This window comes from Salvelinus namaycush, chromosome 31 (assembly GCF_016432855.1).
Source record: "Salvelinus namaycush isolate Seneca chromosome 31, SaNama_1.0, whole genome shotgun sequence".
In the NCBI taxonomy this organism is placed as follows: Eukaryota; Metazoa; Chordata; class Actinopteri; order Salmoniformes; family Salmonidae; genus Salvelinus; species Salvelinus namaycush.
In genome coordinates this window covers 14113505-14130198 of record NC_052337.1, presented here as the reverse complement: position 1 = coordinate 14130198, position 16694 = coordinate 14113505, and the positions used below count along the sequence as shown (strand labels likewise).

At 44.4% G+C, this 16694-nt stretch overlaps 1 protein-coding gene across 1 annotated transcript in view; it reads left to right on the top strand.

Moving 5' to 3' along the window:
* The window catches only part of si:dkey-34e4.1 (carboxyl-terminal PDZ ligand of neuronal nitric oxide synthase protein), a 184382-nt gene that overhangs the window by 129837 nt on the left and 37851 nt on the right, over positions 1–16694 (top strand). The window contains exons 8-9 of the mRNA XM_038971336.1: positions 4515–4679; positions 8163–8376. Of these exons, the coding sequence (XP_038827264.1) occupies positions 4515–4679; positions 8163–8376 (379 nt within the window). The remainder of the gene's footprint in view (positions 1–4514; positions 4680–8162; positions 8377–16694) is intronic.

Here is a 16694-nt window from a genome sequence, read left to right as displayed (position 1 = left end):
TTTGGGCCTTCCTCTGACACCACCGAGTATATAGGTCCTGGATGGTAGGAAGCTTGGCCCCAGTGATGTACTGGGCCATACGCACTACCCTGTGTAGTGCCTTATGGTCAGATGCCTAGCAGTTGCCATACCAGGCGGTGATGCAACTGGTCAGGATGCTCTCGATGGTGCAGCTGCAGTACCACCCTGTCTTTCCCCTAACAGTACCACCCTGTCTTTCCCTTAACATTACCACCCTGTCTTTCCCCTAACATTACCACCCTGTCTTTCCCTTAACAGTACCACCTTGTCTTTCCCTTAACAGTACCACCCTGTCTTTCCCTTAACATTACCACCCTGTCTTTCCCTTAACATTACCACCCTGTCTTTCCCCTAACATTACCACCCTGTCTTTCCCTTAACATTACCACCCTGTCTTTCCCCTAACATTACCACCCTGTCTTTCCCTTAACAGTACCACCCTGTCTTTCCCCTAACAGTACCATTCTGTTTTCCCCTAACAGTATCACCCTCTCTTTCCCCTAACAGTATCACCCTCTCTTTCCCCTAACAGTATCACCCTCTCTTTCCCCTAACAGTACCATCCTGTTTCCCCCTAACAGTATCACCCTCTCTTTCCCCTAACATTACCACCCTGTCTTTCCCCTAACAAAACCACCCTGTCTTTCCCCTAACAAAACCACCCTGTCTTTCCCCTAACAAAACCACCCTGTCTTTCCGCAATCAGTACCCCCCTGTCTTTCCCCTAACAAAACCACCCTGTCTTTCCCCTAACAGTACCACCCTGTCTTTCCCCTAACAAAACCACCCTGTCTTTCCCCTAACAGTACCACCCTGTCTTTTCCCTAACAAAACCACCCTGTCTTTCCCCTAACAAAACCACCCTGTCTTTCCCCTAACAGTACCATCCTGTTTCCCCCTAACAGTATCACCCTCTCTTTCCCCTAACATTACCACCCTGTCTTTCCCCTAACAAAACCACCCTGTCTTTCCCCTAACAAAACCACCCTGTCTTTCCGCAATCAGTACCCCCCTGTCTTTCCCCTAACAAAACCACCCTGTCTTTCCCCTAACAGTACCACCCTGTCTTTCCCCTAACAAAACCACCCTGTCTTTCCCCTAACGGTACCACCCTGTCTTTCCCCTAACAAAACCACCCTGTCTTTCCCCTAACAAAACCACCCTGTCTTTCCCCTAACAGTACCATCCTGTTTCCCCCTAACAGTATCACCCTCTCTTTCCCCTAACATTACCACCCTGTCTTTCCCCTAACAAAACCACCCTGTCTTTCCCCTAACAGTACCACCCTGTCTTTCCCCTAACAAAACCACCCTGTCTTTCCCCTAACAAAACCACCCTGTCTTTCCGCAATCAGTACCCCCCTGTCTTTCCCCTAACAAAACCACCCTGTCTTTCCCCTAACAGTACCACCCTGTCTTTCCCCTAACAAAACCACCCTGTCTTTCCCCTAACAAAACCACCCTGTCTTTCCCCTAACAAAACCACCCTGTCTTTCCCCTAACAGTACCACCCTGTCTTTCCCCTAACAGTATCACCCTCTCTTTCCCCTAACATTACCACCCTGTCTTTCCCCTAACAAAACCACCCTGTCTTTCCCCTAACAAAACCACCCTGTCTTTCCGCAATCAGTACCACCCTGTCTTTCCCCTAACAAAACCACCCTGTCTTTCCCCTAACAGTACCACCCTGTCTTTCCCCTAACAGTACCACCCTTTCTTTCCCCTAACAGTACCACCCTGTCTTTCCCCTAACAGTATCACCCTCTCTTTCCCCTAACATTACCACCCTGTCTTTCCCCTAACAAAACCACCCTGTCTTTCCCCTAACAAAACCACCCTGTCTTTCCGCAATCAGTACCACCCTGTCTTTCCCCTAACAAAACCACCCTGTCTTTCCCCTAACAGTACCACCCTGTCTTTCCCCTAACAAAACCACCCTGTCTTTCCCCTAACATTACCACCCTGTCTTTCCCCTAACAAAACCACCCTGTCTTTCCCCTAACAAAACCACCCTGTCTTTCCCTTAACATTACCACCCTGTCTTTCCCTTAACATTACCACCCTGTCTTTCCCCTAACATTACCACCCTGTCTTTCCCCTAACAAAACCACCCTGTCTTTCCGCAATCAGTACCCCCCTGTCTTTCCCCTAACAAAACCACCCTGTCTTTCCCCTAACAGTACCACCCTGTCTTTCCCCTAACAAAACCACCCTGTCTTTCCCCTAACAAAACCACCCTGTCTTTCCCCTAACAAAACCACCCTGTCTTTCCCCTAACAAAACCACCCTGTCTTTCCCCTAACAGTACCACCCTTTCTTTCCCCTAACAGTACCACCCTGTCCTTCCCCTAACAGTATCACCCTCTCTTTCCCCTAACATTACCACCCTGTCTTTCCCCTAACAAAACCACCCTGTCTTTCCGCAATCAGTACCACCCTGTCTTTCCCCTAACAAAACCACCCTGTCTTTCCCCTAACAGTACCACCCTGTCTTTCCCCTAACAAAACCACCCTGTCTTTCCCCTAACATTACCACCCTGTCTTTCCCCTAACAAAACCACCCTGTCTTTCCCCTAACAAAACCACCCTGTCTTTCCCTTAACATTACCACCCTGTCTTTCCCTTAACATTACCACCCTGTCTTTCCCCTAACATTACCACCCTGTCTTTACCCTAACAAAACCACCCTGTCTTTCTGCAATCAGTACCACCCTGTCTTTCCCCTAACAAAACCACCCTGTCTTTCCCCTAACAGTACCACCCTGTCTTTCCCCTAACAAAACCACCCTGTCTTTCCCCTAACATTACCACCCTGTCTTTCCCCTAACAAAACCACCCTGTCTTTCCCCTAACAAAACCACCCTGTCTTTCCCTTAACATTACCACCCTGTCTTTCCCTTAACATTACCACCCTGTCTTTCCCCTAACATTACCACCCTGTCTTTCCCCTAACAAAACCACCCTGTCTTTCCCCTAACAAAACCACCCTGTCTTTCCCCTAACAAAACCACCCTGTCTTTCCCCTAACAAAACCACCCTGTCTCATCATGTCACAGTCCTGCTTAGTAAAATGTCCATGACACCCGTTTCCCTAACAGTGTATACTCTTCCCTAATTTATGTGCTCTCTTTCACCTCCGGCCGCATAGCAAATGGCCCAACAAAACACAAAGGACAATGCCCATGGACCAGTCAGCCCTTCAACCATCAAGAGCCAAAATGTATCTCTCTACAGTATCCAAAGGACTGTCTATTGAAATATGTGTTAGTGATGCTATTGCATCTATGTCTGGTATTTTTCTAAAACGTGTTCTCTGAGGATAACTCTGATGCTATCAATATGGATGTATGATCTCTGTCGTAACTTGTATATGGATGTATGATCTCTGTGGTAGCTTGTATATGGATGTATGTTCTCTGTGGTAGCTTGTATATGGATGTATGATCTCTGTGGTAGCTTGTATATGGATGTATGATCTCTGTGGTAGCTTGTATATGGATGTATGATCTCTGTGGTAGCTTGTATATGGATTTATGATCTCTGTGGTAGCTTGTATATGGATGTATGTTCTCTGTGGTAGCTTGTATATGGATGTATGATCTCTGTGGTAGCTTGTATATGGATGTATGATCTCTGTGGTAGCTTGTATATGGATGTATGATCTCTGTGGTAGCTTGTATATGGATGTATGATCTCTGTGGTAGCTTGTATATGGATGTATGATCTCTGTGGTAGCTTGTATATGGATGCATGATCTCTGTGTCAACTGGTATCTGTACAGGGTGAATTGTAAACTACTCTATAAAAAGGGATTTTATTGTCTTTAGGAATTCTGTCATATCTGCATTAGGTCTCATCCCCCACACAAGCCTTTAGATGCTGTGACACCCTGTGGAGATTGGGCCTGGATGATCAGGTTACTGTAACTTGGTATCGTTTGATTGTTCAATGGTGGTTGTTTTGATTTAAAAGAGTCACACCCTCAAATGTTCTAAATGGAATGAAATGCCTTTGATCTGCCTCTTATCTTGCATCCTGCCCATAGAATAAGGTTGTATGAAATGCTTCTATTGTAAGCTACCCAGGGATTCAGCCTAAGTAGTTCTGTTATGTTCATGCTTTGTAACGCGAGGATCTTCATGCCTAGAATAATGCATGTACCTTTATTTAAATAGGCAAGCAAGTTAGGAACAAATTCTTATTTTCAATGACGGCCTAGGAACAGTGGGTTAACTGCATTGTTCAGGGGCAGAAGGACAGATTTGTACCTTGTCAGCTCGGGGATTCGATCTTGCAACCTTTTCGGTTACTAGTCCAATGCTCTAACCACTAGGCTACCTGCTGCCCCATGCTTTCTAACTTAAGCTTTATGCCTTTTATAAAGTAACAATTAATTTGACAATGTTAATGCTTGCCTTGATAGATCTCAAATAGTATTTGAACCCAGGGTTGGTGGTGTGTCCACCCTTCTCATCGTGACTGTCTTGTCGTCAGGACTATGAGAGCCGCTCCAGCTACATGGTGTCTCCGAATGGCGTGGTTTCTCCCAGCAGCCCCTGCTCTCCATTTCTCACCCCGCTGGCGGCGCATCACTACCTCCAGCTTCTCCAACAGCAGATCCAGCAGCAGCAGCAACACACACAGGTGGCCGTCGCACAGGTGAGAGAGAGAGACACGCACGCACGCACGCACGCACGCACGCACGCACGCACGCACGCACGCAGGCAGGCAGGCAGGCAGGCAGGCAGGCAGGCAGGCAGGCAGACACATTTATGACACACACAGTCTTGTACAGCTAACCTTGTGGGGACGCACAATTCAGTTTGTGCTAACCCTAACCCTAACCCAATTCAAAATCCTATTTTCCCTAAACCCTAACCCTAACCCGTACTCTTACCCTTACCCTAACCCTAACCTTAACCCAAAAACCTAGCCTTAACCCTGAACCTAACTCTAGCTCCTAACCCTAAAACTAACCCTAGCTCCTAACCCTAAAACTAACCCTAGCTCCTAACCCTAAACCTAACCCTAGCTCCTAACCCTAAACCTAACCCTAGCTCCTAACCCTACACCTAACCCTAGCTCCTAACCCTAACACAAAAATAACCCTAGCTCCTAACCCTTAACATAATTCTAACCCTAACACTAATTCTAACCTTAACACTAAACCCCCTAGAAACAGCATTTGACTTTGTGGGGACAACAAAATGGCCCCACAAGAATAGTTAAACACGTCCACAGATGCAAACACACATTTATGACACACACACACAGTCTTGTATAACTGACCTTGTGAACACACACAATTCAGTCCCATTCAAAATCATTTTTTCCATAACCCTAAACCTAACCTTACCCAAAAACCTAGCTACTAACCCTAACCCTAAAACTAATCCTAGCTCCTAACCCCTTCCTCTAGAAATAGCATTTGTGGAGACAAACAAAATGTCCCCAGTTGGTTAAATTGTAGTTTTTTTACTTTTTTTTTACTATTCTAGTTGAACACGTCCACACACACACACACACACACACACACACACACACACACACACACACACACACACACACACACACACACACACACACACACACACACACACACACACACACACACACACACACACACACACACCAAGCTGTTGTATATCTGTGGTCCAGATGTCTGGTCAGTGAGACACAGTTGTCCTCCTCAGGCATCAGCTGACCACCACACGCTCTTTATCGGTTTCTACTGCATTACATTCACTAGGTCATCCTGTACACCAGTCCAGTGGCTCAAGTCATTGTGGTAGCAATGCCAGGGTGGTGGGTTCGATTCCCACCGGGGTTGTCAGTATATAAATGTATGCACACATTGTTTTAAGTCATATTGTATAAAAGCATCTGCTAAATTGCATATATTGTACACATAAGTTCATGCACATAATGTAACCAGCCCTACAGTGCACATAATATAGCCATCCCTACAGTGCACATAATATAGCCAGCCCTATAGTGCACATAATATAGCCAGCCCTACAGTGCACATAATATAGCCAGCCCTACAGTGCACATAATATAGCCAGCCCTACAGTGCACATAATATAGCCAGCCCTACAGTGCACATAATATAGCCAGCCCTACAGTGCACATAATATAGCCAGCCCTACAGTGCACATAATATAGCCAGCCCTACAGTGCACATAATATAGCCAGCCCTACAGTGCACATAATATAGCCAGCCCTACAGTGCACATAATATAGCCAGCCCTACAGTGCACATAATATAGCCAGCCCTACAGTGCACATAATATAGCCAGCCCTACAGTGCACATAATATAACCAGCCCTACAGTGCACATAATATAACCAGCCCTACAGTGCACATAATATAACCAGCCCTACAGTGCACATAATATAACCAGCACTGCAGTGCACATAATATAACCAGCCCTACAGTGCACATAATATAGCCAGTTACAGTGCACATAATATAGCCAGCCCTACAGTGCACATAATATAACCAGCACTACAGTGCACATAATATAACCAGCCCTACAGTGCACATAATATAGCCAGTTACAGTGCACATAATATAGCCAGCCCTACAGTGCACATAATATAACCAGCCCTACAGTACACATAATATAACCAGCCTTGCAGTACACATAATATAACCAGCACTACAGTGCACATAATATAACCAGCCCTATAGTGCACATAATATAGCCAGTTACAGTGCACATAATATAGCCAGCCCTACAGTGCACATAATATAACCAGCCCTACAGTGCACATAATATAGCCAGCCCTACAGTGCACATAATATAACCAGCCCTACAGTGCACATAATATAGCCAGCCCTACAGTGCACATAATATAACCAGCCCTACAGTACACATAATATAACCAGCCTTACAGTACACATAATGTAACCAGCCCTACAGTGCACATAATATAGCCAGCCCTACAGTGCACATAATATAGCCAGTTACAGTGCACATAATATAGCCAGCCCTACAGTGCACATAATATAACCAGCCCTACAGTGCACATAATATAGCCAGCCCTACAGTGCACATAATATAACCAGCCCTACAGTACACATAATATAACCAGCCCTACAGTGCACATAATATAGCCAGCCCTACAGTGCACATAATATAACCAGCATTACAGTACACATAATATAACCAGCCCTACAGTGCACATAATATAGCCAGCCCTACAGTGCACATAATATAACCAGCCCTACAGTACACATAATATAGCCAGCCCTACAGTGCACATAATATAACCAGCCCTACAGTGCACACTGCAGCAACCAAGTCTTATTCAGTACTGTAGTACTGATGTGCAATGGGGAACTGACTGTCTGGCTTAATCACGGCATCATGTGCCTCATTTGGCACCATTGTCTGCCTGTCTCTCTGCTGCATGACCACTAGGGAGCACTGCCATCACAGCTATGTAAGGACACACACACACACACACACACACACACACACACACACACACACACACACACACACACACACACACACACACACACACACACACACACACACACACACACCACAATACAACACAACACACCCTGGGGACTGAGTGAATCAGTCTGCTATTGTTGTAGAAAATGAGCCTGGAAGGCACAACACAAACACAGATTTATTTATATTTTTCATTTATTTTCCCAGTCGTTCCCAGAGGTTTGCAGATGCTCATCGTCAGACTATAATGAGCTCACCGTGAATTATATTAACAAATAATAGCGGGAACCCGTCATCATTTTCAATTTCAGGTCGGGGAAATTCCATCTAATTCGATTTTCAACTGCAGTCTCTTGGATGATGTCTGGGGTGGGGGGGGGGGGTCGAGCTGTAGCATGAAGTAGAATTTTTCAAACAGAAAAAACTCACTGACAGACACACACGGTGCGCAGTCTCTCCTAGACTCGTAGAGAGAGAGGTGGAGTCTGTTTGTGTGTGAAGTGAGCACTGTTTATGTCTGAGTACACACTGTTATAAACACATACAGACACACTACACACACACAGACACACACTTCCTCACACTCCATCCACATCCCCATCATCATCAGTCCCACTAGGCACAGTTCTGATTCCTGATCCCCCCCCTCTTTCCTGCTCGTCTTCCCCACTCAGGTGCAGCTCCTGAAGGATCAGATGTCAGTGGAGACCGCAGCTCGTGTAGAGGCCCAGGCTCGTGTCCACCAGCTGCTACTACAGAACAGAGACCTGCTCCAGCACCTGTCCCTGCTGGTCACACAGCTCAAACACCTGGAGAGCAAGGCACCGGGACAGGGACCGGGGGAGAGACACACAGCTGGACTGGGACAGGGGGAGAGACAGGGTCACAGTAAGTCACCTGCACTAACTATACGAACCAGAACAATTAAGTTGAATATACAGTACAGATAAAACAGTCATTCTCCATTGAGCTTGCTTGTTAATCCAGGACTTTATCTGTGTCCAGGACACTGGCCCTGCATGTACAACAGTTAATCATCAAGGACAGATCACACTTACATACCAACATTTAGGAAATGCACATTGTTAAACAAGCTAAGCAACCATAGACCCACACACACACACACACACACACACACACACACACACACACACACACACACACACACACACACACACACACACACACACACACACACACACACACACACACTGTGAGTGTGTGTACTGAGAAAGCGTCTCTTGCCATGACATCTCCTGTTTTATTTAACACTATTACTACTCATGGAAAGTTTTTGGGTCCAGGTACACGCGCACGCACACACATACACACACACATACGCATACACACACATACACACACACATACGCATACACACACATACACACACACACACACATACACATACGCACACACACACACACACACACACACACACACACACACACGCATACAAACACATACACACACACACACACACGCATACAAACACATACACACACACACACATGCATACAAACACATACACACACACGCATACAAACACATACACATACACACACACACAGACACGCATACAAACACATACACACACGCATACAAACACATACACATACACACACACACACACACGCATACAAACACATACACACACACACACACGCATACAAACACATACACACACACACATACAAACACATACACACACGCATACAAACACATACACACACATGCATACAAACACATACACATACACACACACGCATACAAACACACACACACACGCATACAAACACATACACACACACGCAAACAAACACATACACACACGCATACAAACACATACACACACACACGCATACAAACACATACACACACACACACGCATACAAACACATACACACACACACGCATACAAACACATACACACACACACGCATACAAACACACACACACACACGCGCATACAAACACATACACACACATGCATACAAACACATACTTACACACACACACACACACATACAAACACATACACACACACACACACGCATACAAACACATACACACACACACGCATACAAACACATACACACACACACGCATACAAACACATACACACACACACACACACACACGCATACAAACACATACACACACATGCATACAAACACATACTTACACACACACACACGCATACAAACACATACTTACACACACACACACGCATACAAACACATACACACGCATACAAACACATACACACACACACACACACACACGCATACAAACACATACACACACATGCATACAAACACATACTTACACACACACGCATACAAACACATACTTACACACACACACACGCATACAAACACATACTTACACACACACACACACACACACGCAAACAAACACATACACACACGCATACAAACACATACACACACGCATACAAACACATACACACACACACGCATACAAACACATACACACACACACACACACACACACACGCATACAAACACATACACACACATGCATACAAACACATACTTACACACAGACACACACGCATACAAACACATACTTACACACACACACACACACACGCATACAAACACATACACACACACACGCATACAAACACATACACACACACACACACACACACACACACACACACACGCATACAAACACATACACACACATGCATACAAACACATACTTACACACACACACACACGCATACAAACACATACTTACACACACACACACGCATACAAACACATACTTACACACACACACACACACACACGCAAACAAACACATACACACACACGCAAACAAACACATACACACACGCATACAAACACATACACACACACGCAAACAAACACATACACACACGCATACAAACACATACACACACGCATACAAACACATACACACACACACGCATACAAACACACACACACACACGCATACAAACACATACACACACACACACGCATACAAACACATACACACACATGCATACAAACACATACACACACACGCATACAAACACATACTTACACACACACACACACGCATACAAACACATACTTACACACACACACACACACGCATACAAACACACACACACACACACACACACACGCATACAAACACATACTTACACACACACACACACGCATACAAACACATACTTACACACACACACACACACGCATACAAACACATACTTACACACACACACACACACACATACAAACACACACACACACGCATACAAACACATACTTACACACACACACACACGCATACAAACACATACTTACACACACACACACACACACACACGCATACAAACACACACACACACACACACACACGCATACAAACACATACTTACACACACACACACACGCATACAAACACATACTTACACACACACACACACACGCATACAAACACATACTTACACACACACACACACACACATACAAACACACACACACACGCATACAAACACATACTTACACACACACACACACGCATACAAAAACACACACACACATGCAAACAAACACATACACACACGCATACAAACACACACACACACGCATACACACACACACACACACGCATACAAACACACACACACACACACATACAAACACATACACACACGCATACAAACACATACACACACGCATACAAACACATACACACACGCATACAAACACATACACACACACGCATACAAACACATACACACACACATACAAACACATACACACACGCATACAAACACATACACACACACACACACGCATACAAACACACACACACACACACACACACATACAAACACATACACACACGCATACAAACACATACACACACGCATACAAACACATACACACACGCATACAAACACATACACACACACACACACGCATACAAACACACATACACACACACATACAAACACATACACACACGCATACAAACACATACACACACGCATACAAACACATACACACACACGCAAACAAACACATACACACACACGCATACAAACACATACACACACACGCATATGAACACATACATAAACACGCAAACAAACACATACACACACACACACACGAAGGAGGAGTACAGTATGGGGGTGTAATTGTAAATGCTGTTAATGCAATAAAGAGTTGGCTTGAGGGGTGTGTGTGTGTGTGTGTGTGTGTGTGTGTGTGTGTGTGTGTGTGTGTGTGTGTGTGTGTGTGTGTGTGTGTGTGTGTGTGTGTGTAGTGTCCGAAATTAACTTTTTGTCTCACAAAAATCCACCAGCCAGCATATTTTACCTTCCAAAATAATAAATTGCCTTTTTGTGTCACATATACATTCGTTTCAGTACATTTCATTGAGAACCAAAAGTGCTGTACAGAGTGCAAAAATGCCAAACAGTGGGCACACAATGAATTAAACAAAATATATCAGATACAATGAATAAGAGCAGATAGAAGTCAAAACAGGGCAACAACAATGGTAAGATAGTTATGAGAAGTGCAGTGGACATAGAACTGGTGCTCTCCTGATACAAAGAGGAAACAGGGGAAGCAGGTCTACAAATCCTTTACTTTGAGTAGAAATACCCTGATAAAATACAGGTCAAATAGATGCTGGTTCATTTAGGCTGTGGCTAGATTTAATTTCCCAGCCTGAATACAACTGAAGACGTCTTGAACTCAAAATTGTACTGAAGTATTTGCTATAAACATGTGCTTAAGATGTACTCAAACATAAAAGTACATTTGAAAGTTTTGTAAACCTATCAGATGCTTAATAATTTGAAACAACTTAAACCTCATCGGACTCCTCACTCTCTACTGCAATCACCCTCTTTGCACAGTCCATGAAGTCTGGCCTCTGCTCCTGACAGAGTCCTGGTGCCAGAGCATCACAGCTTTTATCAGATCATACTCCCTGATCTCTGGAGAGGACAGCTGGACCATAAGGAGATCATAAGGAGATCTGACAGTGTATCAGTTTATCTGACAGTTTTCACCTGTTTCATGGTATTAAAACCTCTTTCACATTCAGCTGTGGAGGCAGGGAAGGACAGGAGCAGGTCAACCAATGCCAGAAAATCAGGACAGGACTGCTGATGGCTCCTGTTGACACGGAACCAGGACATCTTCTGCAGGGACTGGGCCTCTTGGTACATCAGCACCTTCAGGACAGTCCACTGGTCAGGGATCCTTTCAACATGGATGCCAGAGGTCTCCAGGACAGGAAGTGGTCCACCAGGGTTTCCAGTTCAGTGCCACCAACATCTAGAATACTTGTATACATTACATTACAACAAGCATCATGCCGTTTTAATTCTCAAACTATAAAAATATGATCGTGAACCTGAACCTGAACCTAACCTGACTGCCCTGTAATACAAAACATAAAGTAACCTGCTGCTGCATCTCCTGACTCTGGCCAGTTGGTGAAGCTGACCAGCTTGGTGGCACACAGGACCCCTACACTGGCGTCCTGTAACCTGTCAGTCATGCTCTCCACTAGCCTGTCAAGCATTTTGTCCTGTGAGGTGACAAGGGTCTTGCTGTCACCTCTGGTCAGCGAAATTCCATCATATCTGTTGGCCATTGTGGCCTTCATCATGGGCCCTTCACTGATGATAAAAGGCACATTTTACCATCCTTTCAGAATTTTCCTTTACAACACACTCTCACTCACACTCTCTCTCCCTCTCTTATTGACGTAATCCTTTCTCTTACTTCTCTTCAGGTAAGTATTTCTTATTGCAGCTTAAATAAACATACCTGGTTTTGTACTTCTTAAGTACTGCCTGTGTTGAGCACAAGGAGCTGTGGGCTTCTGCTATGGTGATGGTGGACCTCTGCAGACAGGCAGACAGGGTGCTCAGGTGTGTTAGTGTGTCATGCAGGAAGCCACAGAAGTGGATAACAACAGCCTCCCTCGCAGTACTGTAGTATCTCCTGGCCTTGGCCTGCTGGACACCTCAGACATTTTGGGCATCAGCAGATTGAATCTTAAATACAGAAAGAACAAAGACATACAAATAGACAATTAATTGCTGTCCAAAACAAACTATATTAGATATGACAGATTTTATCAGTGCATAAAGCATTGAAACATGATGTTACCAATTGTAACCTTGTTTGTTGTTAATTACTGGACATTACATATTGATGATGACTTGGAGTACTTAGCATAGCAATCTAGAGCTACTACCTGTTCCAGTTGCTGGACACGCCTCTGGTAACCTCGCATGAAGTGGTCCAGTGCACACGATAGGTACCCATCGTGTTCCGACAATTCTGGTGGGCACCAGTGGTGTGTGCCCAAGAGCCTGAAAGCTGTTTACCAGGTTTAGTGGACTGGTGTGGTAGAAGGTGTAGAGCCCACAGAGGAGGTCTTCTACTTTCTGAAACATCACGTTTAACCGGATGGCATCAGAAAAGGTCAGTTCAAGGCGGTGTGCCATACAGTGGATGCTGATGATGTAGGCCCTGTCTGTATGCCCTGTCCCCCTTCAGTCGGCTGACCACACCATTCTTGGCTCCGGTCATCACAGCAGCTCCATCTGTTCCCAGAGCGACCAACTTGCTCCCCCACTCATCACACACTCCCTCCATGATGGCACTGATGGCGTTGCTTATGTGTGCCGCGTCTGCCTTCTCCACCGACTTGATGCCAAAAAACTTCGACTCAATCTTTCCCTTGTGACAGAATCTGACATAAACTAACTCCTCCTCTTTCACAGAACTGTCTGTGGAGCCATCTGACATGATGGAGAGAAATTTGGTGTTTTTCAGATTCTCTCTGATGTTATTTCTCTCCACCTCTGCAATATGGTGCATAAACTCTTTGCCCTGCTTCTTATTTCTATATGTTGAGCCCACAGCGATCCCCCCCCCCAAAAAATCTGAACTGCAAAAACCAAACATCAAATTTATACTATAATATTTAAATATACAATCATGTTATCCAATATAGCTGGCAGTTGATTGTGCTAAATTAGCCTTCTACCCTTTGTTTACTTAAGAATCAACACTATAAGACTGGTAAAATAAATTGTGTCACAATGCTTTAAAATGTAAACAGCATCTGGAGACGAACATTAAAATAGAATGTTACAGAGACATAGGAAAGCATGGAGATCATGTCAGCATCAGTAGGCCTATCATTTTATTGTATTTATACACTATTTTGAGGTGAACCAAAGCTAATCAAGAGCTGAGAAATAACCTACAATACTGGACCACGTCTGTTAAATAGACTTGAAAAAACTAGCTACAAAAGTACTAGTCTAGCTACATGAGTAACAACATTTTCACTTACTCACACATCCACTCCAAGTCAGAAAGTGGTCTCACCTTCTTGCCAATGGCATGTAGAGTCCTAAACAGTATCTTCATCTTCGTGCTGGTCTGCTCTGACATTGCCATTAGCGCCGTCACAGAGGGTGTCAAGAGGAGAGGCTCCGATTGAGCCCGGGACACAGACATGCAGGCAATGTGACACTTGCTGTGTTCAAGGTCACGAATGTTCTCCAGCTTCATTGTTTTATTTCTGATGACACATTTTCTCTTTAGCATACTGGCGACACACAGAACAACTCATCACCACAGCCTCAGCATCATACTGTAGCCACCCTCTTGAAACTCCTTTATCTCCAAACCTCCATTTTTTGTGTGAGTTATTTTTTGTGTGATTCGTCCTCCTTTTCGTCGGTGGGTTTTCGTTTCAAAGGTTGGCTTACTCCATGTAAATGTCACCACATAACAGCTATTTAATGAACGGTAGCTAGCAGCAGACCCGTGGCAAGTGAGCGGTGTCGAGTAGCTGGTGTCCCGTACGGTAAACAGTGTCACGAAACTAGGAGCACTAGAGACAGTCTGTGGCTGGCAACATGAGTCATTTCCTCCGAGCCATCATGCCAGATATTTTATGACTATTTTGGTACAAACATTTACCCGCCAGTGTGGAGGATAGCCTTCTGAGATTTACTCGCCAAATGGAAAATCTACCCGCATCTGGCGCTTGGCGAGTGTTCATTTTGGACCCTGTGTGTGTGTGTGTGTGTGTGTGTGTGTGTGTGTGTGTGTGTGTGTGTGTGTGTGTGTGTGTGTGTGTGTGTGTGTGTGTGTGTGTGTGTGTGTGTGTGTGTGTGTGTATTTGTTTGTCGTTTTTTTTTCTTTTTCGTTTTATACATGTGTGTTTACACGTTTACATGTTGTATACATATGTGCTTGTATGCGTGTGTGTGTGTGTGTGTGTGTGTGTGTGTATTTGTTTGTAGGGTTTTTTTGTTTAGTTTTATGTTGTATACATGGCAGCTAAAAGCTGAATTGCGTATACAAAAGCATATAACAAACTACAACAAATCCAAAATAATAACATTGGGTCACCACAGTTTGGAAGTTTGGTACTGGAAGGATGAGTGATGAATTGAAGCAGTTCAGATGGCGTTACGAGAGGAGGAACTTCAGGTATGGATGGTCACGGAGATGAGACAGTTAGATCCACATCCTCAACAGCGCACCTATAGAGATATGAGCCCAGTTCACTTTTCTGTCCCCAATGTCCTTTCTCCAGGCTTTGTAGCTTGATGGTTAGCTAACTAGCTAGCTACTCCTCTCCACTAACTCTGTGTATCACCCACTTGGGTGAAGCTAACGTTACTGCTGCCACACAGTGCTGAAAGCTCACCACTAGGGCTGCGCAATTAATCGCATTCAAATTCAAACAGTCCATAGCTAGCTAGCTGCTACACTCTAAAAAGAAAAGGTTCCTGGAGTATGCTTTAGGGGTTCTTCAAATTGAAACTGTGGGGGAACCCCTATAAGTTCTTCAAATAACCCCTTTTAATGGATCCTCAAAGAACCTTTTGAAGAACCATTTGGGTTATTAATAATGATAAGCATAACAATAACAACAATAATAACAATAACACAATATTTTAGTTGTCAGTGTTTATTATGGTTTCAGTGGCAAAGCAGAATAAAACAATCCAAAGAGAGGTAAACTCCCAGCAGAGCCCCAGGTATAATGGACATATCCTCTGGCGTGTTGATGTTCATCTATTGATGTACTCTGTATCCAGAGCCAGAGTGATTTTGCAGTGCATGGTGATCAAACAGGTTTCCTGTTATATTCATCAGAGG